Source organism: Crocuta crocuta, unplaced genomic scaffold, assembly GCF_008692635.1.
Source record: "Crocuta crocuta isolate KB4526 unplaced genomic scaffold, BGI_CrCroc_1.0 scaffold434, whole genome shotgun sequence".
Classification (NCBI taxonomy): domain Eukaryota; kingdom Metazoa; phylum Chordata; class Mammalia; order Carnivora; family Hyaenidae; genus Crocuta; species Crocuta crocuta.
The window spans coordinates 389,735-403,063 of record NW_027530498.1 but is presented as its reverse complement, the minus strand read 5'-3'; the positions used below and the strand labels follow the sequence as shown (position 1 = coordinate 403,063).

Here is a 13,329-nt window from a genome sequence, read left to right as displayed (position 1 = left end):
ATTTTAAATATAAAATTGGATTAACCATTCAGTGACACAATTCTGCAAATGAGAGATTTGAAAAGGAAGATAAAAATTCAAACTGTGATTGATTTCAGAAGTGCTGTGTGTAAGGTTCATTATGCTTCCACCAACACATAATTCCCCTGTTCTAAAATCTCTAATTTTGATGAACACAGAAAGGTTTTATCCAAACACTACTGTTTAATGGTTACAATACAATACTTAATTTGGAGCAAGTATTTATGTGCTGTGTTCTTAGGAAGGCCTTTAGTTGAGGACTCTAGCTTCCATAATTACTGAGGTGTTTATAGTGGAGACAGAAGTTACCAAGGCAATGAGTGTGTGATAAACATGAATCAAGGATCAAATCCTGATAAACATGAGAGAACTCCATCTCCAGAGAGCCAGGATAAAAGTAAGAAATGTGGGAAAGTCTTGTATGTAAGCTCAAATCTTTTTATACATTATAGTATCCTGACTGGAGAGAAAATTTAAGAATGTAGTAACTCTGGGATAGCTTTTATTTGTCTTCAAAACTCACTCAACAGCAGAGATTTCATAATGGGAAGAAATCTAACAAATTTATACAATGAGACAAAGTCTTTAACTACCACTCAAGACTTATCGACCTAAGGAGATATATACTGGGGAGAAGGCTAAATAAATATATTTAAATATAAATATCAACACACACACATATATAAACTATAATGAACACGTGTGTTTGTGTGTGGCAAAGTTAAGCCCAACTACAAACTTTCTGAACATCAGGCAGAGCATAGTGAATGAAACCCTATAAATGCAATGGATGTGATGAAGCATTTAGTTTGTAAGCAAGACTATTCATGATGAGATAATACATCCTGAGGAGATAACTTACAGATGTCAAGAATACTGGCAAATCTTTAACTGGAACTGAGCCTTTACTGAAGATGAAGGAAACACAATGGATAGAAACTCTAGAAATGTAATAAAGGAGGAAGGACTTTTGGTTTTAATGTACACTTCAGTAAAAAACAGTCTTTAATAAAGGATTAAAAACTTGTAAAATATTGGGGCGCCTGCGTGGCTTAGTCGGTTAAGCGTCCAACTTTCGCTTAGGTCATGATCTGGCGGTTCGCGGGTTCGAGCCCTGCATCGGGCTCTGTGCTGACTGCCAGCTCAGAGCCTGGAGCCTGTTTCAGAGTCTGTGACTCCCTCTCTCTCTGACCTTCCCCTGCTCACGCTGTCTCTCTCTCTCTCCTAGAAATAAATAAAACATTAAAAAAATTAGAAAAATCTTGTAAAATATTGACATTTGGCAAACTATAGAATGAAAAGGCAAATCTAAACAAAATCAGAGCATTCACAGCAGGAAGCAGTAGGTCAATACCACTTTTCAGACATGATTCTAAATCGGAGTGGTTATTTAGAGGAAAATCCAAAGTTGAAACCCCGAGATCACTTACATGAGTGTAAGTGTAAGGGGCACTAACCCCTCCACCATTGAAAATATGTGGGCATCTCTTGAATCCCCAGAACTTAAAACCTTACCTGCTTTTCCATGGAAACAGCCTGTTGTTGACCTGAAGCCTTACCTAGAACATTACCAATCAACCATCCCATTCTTTGTTTGTTGTCTGTATTATAAGTGGTATTGTCATGATTAAGTAAGCTTGAGAAAACAAAAGGTTAAGGAAACTATAATGAATCCAGATTTATAGTAGCTCATTGGATTTACATTTTTAAAAAATCTGTGTATAAGTGGACACACACTGTTTAGACCCATGTTATTGAATGGTGAACTGTATTTTTAAGATGCCTGAAAGGGGGAATGGATGTCTGAAGAAGGATAATTATTCTCTGTTTCTGTGGACCATATATAAGGGGTTGTTGTTTTTTTTTTCATGGTACATATTATTACTTTTACTCATAAATCTTCTCCTTCTATGGCTTTATTGCTTATGTCATGAGAAATGATTTGATTGTTGTTGTCTTACAGATATGAGGGGCTCTTTTATGAGAGAAAATTCATGCTTACCGACTATTCCTTGGAAGATTAGACACTGTTCGGTACTACATATGAAGGAAGACTACACAGGGATGCTTTTTGTGAGTGACATATAAGAGTAGTATCAGTAGTATCAGTTTTGTTTAGGGTACATTTGAAATAAATATATATCCATTAATAAGCCTGAATGCATTTTAATATGTTAACTCTGACTTATAATGAGAGAAGTGGCATCCTAATCCAACCTTAGCCTGCCCCATTATTATTCAAGGTTGCAGGTAAACAGACAGGAATACAAAGTACATTTGACTCTTGTACAACATGGGTTTGAACTGTGTGAGTCCAACTTATAGGCAGATGTACGCATAGTACGGTAGTGTAAATGTATTTACTCTTCCTTTTGATGTCCTTAATATTTTCTTTTTTTGAGCTTCTTTGATGGTAGGAATACCCTAAAACACCCCTATAAAATATCAAGTATATTGTAATTGACTGCTTTTTCTGTCAGTGGTAGGCTATTAAAATGACGTGTTAGGGGCACCTNTACCCAGGTTTTAGGCTAGATGTCCCTATGTTGTTTCATGGCCTAGGCTGTCCTTAGACCCATTTGGACCCGAGTGGAAAGAGAATGTCTGTCACTTGTAGAAACCAATAAAATCAAGTAGGGTACCATGTTCTACTCACATTTCACATTGGTGTTTCATGGAAGGAGAAGAATTCATTTTTCTGTACTGGTTATTTTGGGTTATTGAGATTTTCCCAGCAATGTCCAATGGGAATAGTTGCCAAGAAAGCTGATTCTGAGAAGTACTGAAGTAGGGACTACCTATGTCACCAGCTTTATGATGTCATTCCCCCATGATGAGTGTTTTTATGTCTCACGAGCTAAAAAAGAAAAGCTTCCCTATATACATGTATTTATATTTTATACTTGTGTACAAATATATGTGTGTGTGTAATACACAGACACACTAAGATTGTTATCAATGCAGTAGGATATTGAAATGGTGTATCTTGAGAATGAAAAATAACACTATTAATACAGTGACATGGTCCTTCCTTTTATAGACTATTCTATACACTGTATTGACTTGCTACTTGTTTCATTGGTTATAAAAATATGGTTTGGTTTTGTTTTTTCCAATTTTATCATCTTCTTTTATGTATAGTTCTTAGGAAATTCCAATGTACTATCTTTAAGCAAAGTTTCTTGCTATCAGGAAGATATTGTTTATTTATGCTTAATATTCTACTTATAATACTGAGGTTGGGATTTACCACATTTGTTTTTCCTTGCGATGTACGTCCTTACTGCTCTGGACATGTATTTCCCAGCAGTTGTTATATGTCCTTTCAGGAATGCTAGGCACCTGACACCACTGTGAACCATTACAGGTCTCTGCACTTCATTTGCTCTGTGCTCCCTGCAAGATCCCTGCACGATAGTTTAATAGTTTTCCCATGTAACATTAACTAAGGGCTGATGGAGGTAGGGGGAGAGAATGGGGAGTGATGGGCAAAGAGGAGGGCACTTGTGGGGATGAGCACTGGGTGTTATATGGAAACCAACTTGACAATAAACTATTTAAAAAAATACCTTGGGTGGATGTACTGAAAGATGGGCATAAGTCACCTCATTTAACCTGGAAATTCACTTCTACATCTCATGTTGTTTTTATTTTTATTTTTTTTTCTGAGCTCTCCAGCATTTGTTTTTTTTGTCTTAAATAGCTTATTGTCAAGTTAGTTTCCATGTAACATCCAGTGCTCATCCCAACAATGCCCTTCCCCATGCCCATCACCCCGCTTCCCCTCTTCCCCACCCCCAACAGCCCTCAGTTTGTTCTCAACATTCAACAGTCTCTCATGGTTTGCCTCCCTCCCTCTCCCCCACTATTTTCCCCCTTCTTCTCCCACGTGGTCCTCTGTTAAGTTCCTCCTAAGCCACCTATGGCTTAGGTATTGTCCTTCTCAGCCTGACTTATTTCGCTCAGCATAACACCCTCTAGTTCCATCCGTGTTGCTGCAAATGGCCAGATTTCATTCTTTCTCATTGCCGTGTAGTATTCCATTGTATAAATATACCACATCTTCTTGACCCATTCGTCCATTGGTGGACACTTAGGTTCTTTTCATGTTTTGGCCATTGTTGAGAGTGCTGTTGTGAACATTGAGGTACATGTGCCCCTATGCATCAGCACTCCTGGATCCCTTGGGTAAATTCCTAGCAGTGCTATTGCTGGGTCATAGGGGAGTTCTATTGTTAGTTTCCTGAGGAACCTCCACACTGTTTTCCAGAGGGGCTGTACCAGTTTACATTCCCACCAACAGTATAGGAGGGTGCCCATTTCTCCACATCCTCACCAGCATCTACAGTTCTGATTTGCTCATTTTAGCCACTCTGACTGGCGTGAGGTGGTATCTCAGTGTGGTTTTGATTTGTTTTGATTTGCATTTCCCTGATGAGGAGGGACGCTGAGCATCGTTTCATGTGTCTGTTGGCCATCTGGATGTCCTCTTTGGAGAAGTGTCTGTTCATATCTTCTGCCCGTTTCTTCACTGGATTGTTTGTTTTTCAGGTGTGGTGTTTGGTGAGTTCCTTATAGATTTTGGATACTAGCCTGTTTATCTGATAGGTCCTTTGCAACTATCTTTTCCCATTCTGTCGGTTGCCTATTAGTTTTATGATTGTTTTCTTTGCCATGCACGGAGCTCCCTACTTCTCCGCCATCTTGCCTCCCCACTCCTGAGTTCTCCAGCATTTAGATAAGGGCAGCAGAATAGAATTTCTCAAATAGAAGGACTGAGGGTAGGTTGTAGAGCTGCGTTTCCTTTCACTTAGCCTCCAATCAAACTTCAGATGTCCTGTCATGTTGTTTTCAGTCTCTTTAAAGAATGAAGGCTCTCTCTTACGTTTGTTGGAGTTACTAGTGTAGAAAGTGGAAACTGTAAATCAATCAAGCCTTGCTGCTGAAAGTTTCCATTTGGTTCTATACTCATGTCACAGATGTACTGTTCCTTATCAGTTCTCTGTTGTTCTAGGAAAAAATATAAATATACATCATATATACTCAACTGTCTTAAATATGTTAACTATAATTCAGCAGGAAAGATCAATGAGACAAAACCTTTGAAAATCCTAGGGGATTCACAAACAATAGCTACGTCGTTGTATCAAAGTGAGTGTTGTCTCTGTGGTGCGTTTGGACGACACAAAAAGCTTCCACCTCAAATAGATCTATATGTTTTAAGCCCCTGAAGAGATTTCTTGGTTTCAATGACCAAAACAGTTCAATTCTGTAACAATTATTTTTTTATTCGAGTTTCAATTTTCTTATTTTGTATTGTATCCTTAGTCCTCTCTTTTGGTCGATGAGTTCTGTGTTTTAGTCATGTTTATATTACTTTCTTCACTTCAAAACGTGCTCTGAACTGTATTTATGGTTTCCTCCGTATAGTGGTCTATGTGTTCCAATTGAAGAATTCGAAGTCAGATAATCTAGGACTAAAACTCGAGCTGCACTATTACTACAGTTTTCCCAAAGTATTCTGTTAAGATGAAAATCCATTCTAATGTTCTCATCGGTCACTGTGGAATTTTGGGGGGATTTAAGGAAAAGTGTTAGAACGATGTATAGTGTGTAGTAAATGTTCAAGAACAGTTGCTATTGTTCCTGAGGTTACAAGTTGTAATTTCCGCAATAATCTTTAACTTCAAAGTCCTCATGAGTTCTTGTTTTTCTTTTCTTTCCTTTGTTTTTTTCCTCTGTTTTGTTTCGTTTTAGAATTTAAAAGTGTGTCTTTGAGACGACTATGTTAGCATCACTTGCAACTTGAGAGAAATATGGGAACTCAGACATCTGCCTGAAATCCAAGTCAGAATCTGAATTTAATTAGACTTCAGTTCATTGTCATACACATTAACCTTGGAGAAGTACACATCTAGCTCGGCATCAGTTGTCCATTCTTCTATGCCTGTCTTTATGTCTCAAGGATTTAATGCTGATAACTATGCTTTGTAGTATGCTTTAAATTAGGAAGTGTTTGCCACCAAGGTGCCCTTCATTTCTGGCATTATTCTGGGTATATATTACCCTGTGAAACCCATATGAATGTTTAGATGGATGTTGATATACCTGCCAAAAATGGCATTGGATTTTGATAGAGATTTATTAAATCTGTAGAGCACTTTGAGCACTACTGATAGCTCACAGATTAAGTATTCCAGTGCAAGAACATGGATATCTTTCCATTTGTTTCTTCCTTCAATTCCTGCACAATATTTTATAGTCTTAAAGTAGGTTTGACTTCTATCATTATGTTAAAGTGTAAGCATTTTTTGTACAGAAACACAACTAATTTTTATGTGTTTTGTTTGTATTCTCCAAAAATGTAAACTATGGATGAGTTTTACATATATGGGGTATTCAGAGGGGAGAAAAATGGCAGCGGAATGGCAGAACTCTAGACTCCTCAGTTCTCATGAATACGTCTGGATAATTGACAAATCGTTCTAAAAATCCCAGAAATGGTCCTGAACCCTGACAGAGCCAAGTCCCCAACTTCTGGGAAAGAAAAGGCCACTCACACTGAAGAGGACAGAAAGTTTAAAGACAGGTTTATGGAGAAAGGGATTGCAGTGCTGCAGAGGACAGAGAGCCATGGTCAAGGAGAAGGTCACGTGAGACAGGAGCACACATGGGAATGCTTAAGGAGAAAGTTTCGCCAAAACCATTGGCTTGGAAAATGAAAAGCTCTGGCAGCTAGCCTGTTGTAAAGCCTGTCTGAGTTTTAAAGATCATCAGGCTTGGCTGGGATAGAGCCAAGAGGGCAGTGTGCTGCTTCTGGAAAGAAGGGAGGAAAACAACGTGAGGTTAGTCAATGTGGCAAAGTCATCTGAAGAATGAGTGGAACACACAGGGCGGGAGATAATTCACTACACTAGAAGCACTTCCCTGTCAGGCAACATTCACTGAGGTGCTTGTTGAGGAACTAAAGACCCAGCTGGAGCTCCTTCTCTCCCCTGCCCCTTGGTATGAACATAGAGCCCCCTGAGGGAAGTAGCTCAGTAGGGACACTGGATATCTGTCTTGCTTACTCCAAGCCCCCACCTCACTTTGCTCAGTTTGTAGTGCCTTTGTCTATCAAGCTTGCCTCAGCCCCAGCAAGGTCTGCCCCTGCCCCGTGAGACCAGCACAAGCTGCTGCCTACACCACATTTCCTGACCACACAGTTTTGCAGGGCCTCATTTCTGGTGGAGTTGATATCAGGTCTGGAGTCACAAGCAGACCACAGCTCATCTAGTTATGACTTACATATTCAGGCCAGGGATCCTACACTGTTCATAGCAGTCACAGAGTACATCTGCAGGCCACTGGCTTAAATGATCTAGCAGGAGACATAATTGTCTTTTCAACATACAGAGAAAGGCAGAACCTTAGACACAATGCCAAGATGGCAGAATTCCTACAACGTCAAAGAAAAAGATATGGCCATGAAGAGAAATTTAAGTGAAACAGTTATTAGTAACACACTTGATGGAGAATTTAGGCAACACTCATAAGGATACTTCTGGGTTGAGAAAATAATAGTGATCACTGTACCAGGGAGCTAAAACAATTAAAAAAGAATCAAACAGAGGTGAACAATGCAATGAACGAGATTGAGGGACACCTGGGTGGGTCAGTCGATTAAGCATCCAATTCTTGAATTTGGCTCAGGTCATGATGTCACAGTTTGGGAGATGGAGCCCCATCTTGATCTTTGTAGTGACTGCCTCTAGCCTGATAGAGATTTTCTCTCCCTCTTTCTCTACCTCTCTTCTGCTTTCACTCTCTGTATCTCTCTCAAAAAATTGGAAGATTGGAAACAGGCTTAGCAATGAACAGCAGGCTGGAATTAGAGAGCAACGACTTTGACACTTAGAAGGGAAAAATAATGAATCTAAGCAAAAGACAAGAGAAGAATAATGCAATAGGATTCACTTGGGGAACTCAGAGTCTCCATGAAATGTAATAATAATTTTATTATGGAGGTCAGGAGAGAAAGGGAGAGGACAGGGAACAGAACATTTATTTCAAGAATAATAGGAGAAATCTTCCATAATCCTGGAAGGAAACAGACATCCAGATCCAGGAGTATCAAAATGGTAAAAACAAACAACAACACAGCAACAACAACAACAAAACGATTTGCTTCCTCTAAGAGACTTATGTAGACATAAAGACACCTGAAGATTGGCAATCGTGGGGAAATGGAAAAACACATACCATGCAACTGGATGTCAAAAGAAAGCCAGAGTGACAAGACTTCTATCAGACAAGTCAGACTTCTTTAATTTATATTGTGTTTATCCTGCTTGGAGTCAGAGTAATATCCTCACAGGATAGTTCTGAATGTTTCTACTCTTCCACTATTTGTAGGATTTTGAAAAGATTGTCTTTAGTTATTATTTTTTTACATTTCTGTATTAACCAAAGAATGCATGTGATCTTGGGCTTTTTTGTGCTGAGAGACTTTTTACTTTGAATTCAACTTTTATTTTTCTTATAGGTATAAGAAGATTCCTGAATTCTTGGGCTCAAGAGTCATACTTCAGTGTTAGTAACTTGTGCTTTTTTAGGAATTAAGTGGAAATATTTTTTTATTTGTTTATTCCCTTCTGTGTGAGAGAGAGACAGAATATGAGCAGGGAAGGGTCAGAGAGAGAGAGGGAGACACAGAATCCAAAGCAAAGGCCAGTCCCTGAGTTGTGAACACAGAGCCCGATGCAGGGCTCAAACTCACTAATGCTGAGATCAAGATCTGATCCAAAATCAGATGCTTAACCAAGTGAACCACCCAAGCACCCCAGTGGATTTCTCTCCTACTTATTTGACTTGTTAGTATATCATTGTATATGTAGTTGAAGCACTGCCAATTTTGTTATTCTTCTCGTTAAACTGGGCATTACTTTCAATGTTATGTCTGATCTCTATTTTATTTATTTCTCACTTTTCTTTCTAAATAAAATAATTGCAGATGTTGCTTTATTATTTCTTCCTCTACTAAATTTCAGTTGTCTTCTTTTCTAGTTCCTTTTGGTGTAATGTTATTTATTTCATGTTTTCCTTATCTGAAGTATTTATACCATTAAAATTAGGAAAATCAAAAGTAGTAAAAAATTTAGCAGAAATAATACAAGCATTGACCAAAATAATACAAAATAAAAGTAAGGATTCATGAGAGTTTTGTATAGATCCTGTGATCTGTGAACAGAGATACTTTGTTAGGAGTCTGTAGCCTTCATTACAGTTGATTTTGTAACCTGATAATGCTGGTATCACAGAGATGATTTTCATATTTTCCTTTCTGGTATGACAAAGAGTATTTTCATGTTTTCCCTTATCTTCACCTCTTGGAAATAGTTGAGGAGATTTACAGTACTTTCTCATACAACGTTTGTTGGAGTTATCCAGTGAATTTATGAGACATAGGACTTTCCCTTCTTTGGAGTTAGTTTGGGATTTTCGTTTCTTGGATTTTTTTTTGTTTATTTTTAAATTAGCCTTTCTTTCTTTTTTTTTTAAATACTTTATTGTCAAGTTGGTTTCCATATAACACCCAGTGCCCATCCCAATAAGTGCCCTCCTCCAGCCCATCAACCCCTTCCCCTCCACCCCACCCCATCAGTCCTCAGTTTGTTCTCAGCATTCAAGAGTCTTTCATGGTTTGCCTCCCTCCCTCTGCCCCACTATTTTCCCCCTTCTTCTCCCCCACAGTCCTCCATTAAGTTCCTCCTAATCCTCCTATACGTGCAAACATATGGTAGCTGTCCTTCTCTGCCTGACTTATTTCGCTCAGCATAACACCCTCAAGTTCCATCCATGTTGCTACACATGGCCAGATTTCATTCTTCCTCAATGCCATGTAGTATTCCATCGTATAGATAAACCACATCTTCCTGACCCATTCATCAGTGGATGGACACTTAGGCTCTTTCCATGTTTTGGATAAATTCCCCTTTCAATCTACTTAGTTGTTGGCAGTAGTGATCCTTTTTTCATGATGGAGTATAGGTGGTTATATCGTTTTTTGAATTCATTCTCATCTATTGGTAACAATATGTGGACATATAATTAGCCATTGTTGCCTCATACTCATTTTTCTTTCAATGGTATCAGGTATAATTATACTTCAATGGTATCAGTGAAGTCTGCTTTCGCTTCACTGCTGTAAGTAAAGTTGGTCTCTTCTCTTTCATTCTTACTTGATTGATAGGTCTATCAGTGTTGATCTTTTCTGAAAGCCAATGCTTCCTATGGTTAATGTGGTCTTACTTTTTCTGTATCCTACTTTGCTAATTTTAGTTTAATGTTTAAGTTTCCTTCGGTGGTAATTTTGGGCTTGTGTGTTACTGATTATTTGAGGTATAGGAAAATGATTTGCACTGTAGCATGACAATGCTACAAAATTATCTATTTGGCTGTATGTGCTGTGTGCAAGTTTTGTGTTAACGGAAGAACCATTTACCTGACTTTATCTGAATGATTTTAAGGCTGTATAATAGAGATCTTCAGTATATTCATCTGCGAGTAGTAAGTGGGATAATTTTACTTTCCTGTTATTTGGTATTTTTATTTTTCAGTTTTATCTTCACAATGCACCCAGAGTCTCCTGCCACAGCCGTCCTTAGAACCTTCTCTCCAAACAGTGTCAGTGGGGGAACATAGTGGCCTTGAGAATGACTTACACTTAATGATAGACTGGGACAACAATGGGGAGAGTGAAGGGCATGAAACATATCAGGAAGGACATATCCAAATGGAGACATCTGCCCATAAGAAGAATCTCACTGCCCCACATAGTGAAAAATATCAAGTATTGGGCAAAACCTCCCCTTTTAAGTTAGCTACTTCTATCAAGCTGTGTGTTTCAGTAACCAAAACCTCAAATCAAATATTCAAACATAAATATTTGTCAAAAGAAAATCTGAAAAATCTGGAAAGTGACCTCATTCATGTTGAAAATAAGAATTTGAACCAAGTTGAAAATAGGATTGGATTGACCTTTCAGTCAAATGATTCTGAACATCATAGATTGAAAACTGAAGAAGAAAGTGTTAAGTGGAATCGATTCGAGGGGTGCGTCACAAAGTCAGCCCTAGAAAATTACCAGACGATTCGGAATGGACATCGAATTGCTGTTTATAGTGGATCTGAGGAGAAATTGAACCAGGGCTCAAACGTTAACAAATGTCTGCATACTCCTTTGCCAGAAAGCCATTTTGAATGGAATAAAGATGAGGGAGTCTTGTCTCAAAGATCTAAACATATTACACAGACGAGTACGCATCTGAAAGAGAATCCTTGTAAATATAACGAACGAGGGAAAGCTCTGAAGCTGACCTCCAGTGCTGGCGATCATCAGACAATTTGTGTGGGAAAAAACGCGTACACATGTAATAAATCTGGAAACACGGTTAGTCAGTCACAAAGACTAAATACACAGAAGACGATTGGTCCTGGAGAGAAAGGGTACACTTTTAAGGACTGTGGCACCGTCTTTGATTGGCGCTCAACACTATCTCAACCTCAGCGAGCGCGTGCTGGAGACAAACTATACACATGTGAAGAATGTGGCAAAACCTTTAAGGACTGCTCATCACTAAACAGACATGGGCAAATCCACATTAGAGGGAGACTTGCCAAATGTCAACAATGTGGCAAGGCCTTTAACAGGCACTCCTATCTCACTAGACATCACAGCATCCAGACTGGAGAGAAACCTTACCAATGTAAGGAATGTGGCAAGTACTATGCCCAACCCTCAAACTTTACCAAGCACCTCAGAATCCACACTGGAGAGAAACCTTACCAATGTAAGAAATGTGGCAAGGCCTTTTGCAAGCACTCAGGCCTTACTCGGCACCTCAGAATCCATACTGGAGAAAAACCTTACAAATGTAAAGAATGTGGCAAGGCCTTTAGCCAGTATGCAAACCTTACTCGACATCTCAGAATCCATACTGGAGAAAAACCTTACAAATGTAAAGAATGTGGCAAGGCCTTTAGCCAGTATGCAAACCTTACTCGACATCTCAGAATCCATACTGGAGAAAAACCTTACAAATGTCAGAAATGTGGCAAGGCCTTTAGCCAGCACGCAAACCTTACTGGACACCTCAGAATTCATACAGGAGAGAAACCTTACAAATGTCAGAAATGTGGCAAGGCCTTTCGTGAGCACTCAGGCCTTACTCGACATCTCAGAATACATACTGGAGAAAAACCTTACCAATGTAAGAAATGTGGCAAGGCCTTTTGCGAGCACTCAGGCCTTACTCGACATCTCAGAATCCATACTGGAGAAAAACCTTACAAATGTCAGAAATGTGGCAAGGCCTTTAGCCAGCACGCAAACCTTACTGGACACCTCAGAATTCATACAGGAGAGAAACCTTACAAATGTCAAGAATGTGGCAAGGCCTTTAACCAGCACTCAAACCTTACCAGACATCACAGAATTCACACAAGAGAGAAACCTTGAAAATGTAAAAAGAATGTCAGTGCCTGTACGTGACCCTCAGCCCTTACTGGACACCAGAGAATTCCTATAAGAGAGTAACCATACAAATGTAAACAATGTGGCAGGCTTCCCCTGAAAGTCACAACTTACTCAACATTCTAGTTATCACATAGGAGCAAAACTGTGAAACGGAAAGACAGTGGCCTCCCCTTTGCCTAGAATTCCATCTTTGCTCAATATCATGAAATGCACCCTTGATACAAGCCCTAGAAATGTAATGAATGAGGAAAGACCATCATTTTACAATACCCTTTAGCAAACACCAGAGAATGTATTTATGAAAGTAACTGGAAAGATAGACTGACCAAAGTATTAAATTGAACATCAAAGGTCAATAATGTTACAGAAATCAAGTAGATAGCAGTACATCAGTCACTCTCTTCAGACACTATATCAAAATACTTGTAGGGAATAGGAGAAAGTTAAACACTTAGAAAACATAGGTGCTATTCTCGTTCCAAAGATATAGTGGATGTGTTTTTGAGTAGGTATAATTAATTTCATAATGTGCTTTCTTTCTTTCTTTCTTTCTTTTTTTTACATTGACCCTGTTTGGGATTAGTGAGTAGCAAATATTAATGTATTTCTCCTCTCAAGTCACTGCAGATTATTCATTTATTCCCAGCGGGTATGTGAAACCATTGGCTGATTGCTGTTGCATCAAAGATAAGACATGCCCTTCTTCATTAGGCAGGAGTCGTGCGTATCTAATTTTCCACGGAAGATAAAGGACGATATGATGTACAACATGTGAAGAAAGTCTAAATGGA

The 13,329-nt window shown here is 38.8% G+C and overlaps 1 protein-coding gene across 1 annotated transcript; it reads left to right on the top strand.

The window, feature by feature from the left end:
- The first annotated feature begins 354 nt into the window (after positions 1-354).
- On the top strand, positions 355-12,661 carry LOC144233696 (uncharacterized). Its single transcript, XM_077766704.1, is given in 3 exon segments — positions 355-418; positions 6,520-6,669; positions 10,620-12,661. Coding segments are annotated over 3 exon segments (2,256 nt in total).
- The last annotated feature ends 668 nt before the right edge of the window (positions 12,662-13,329 follow it).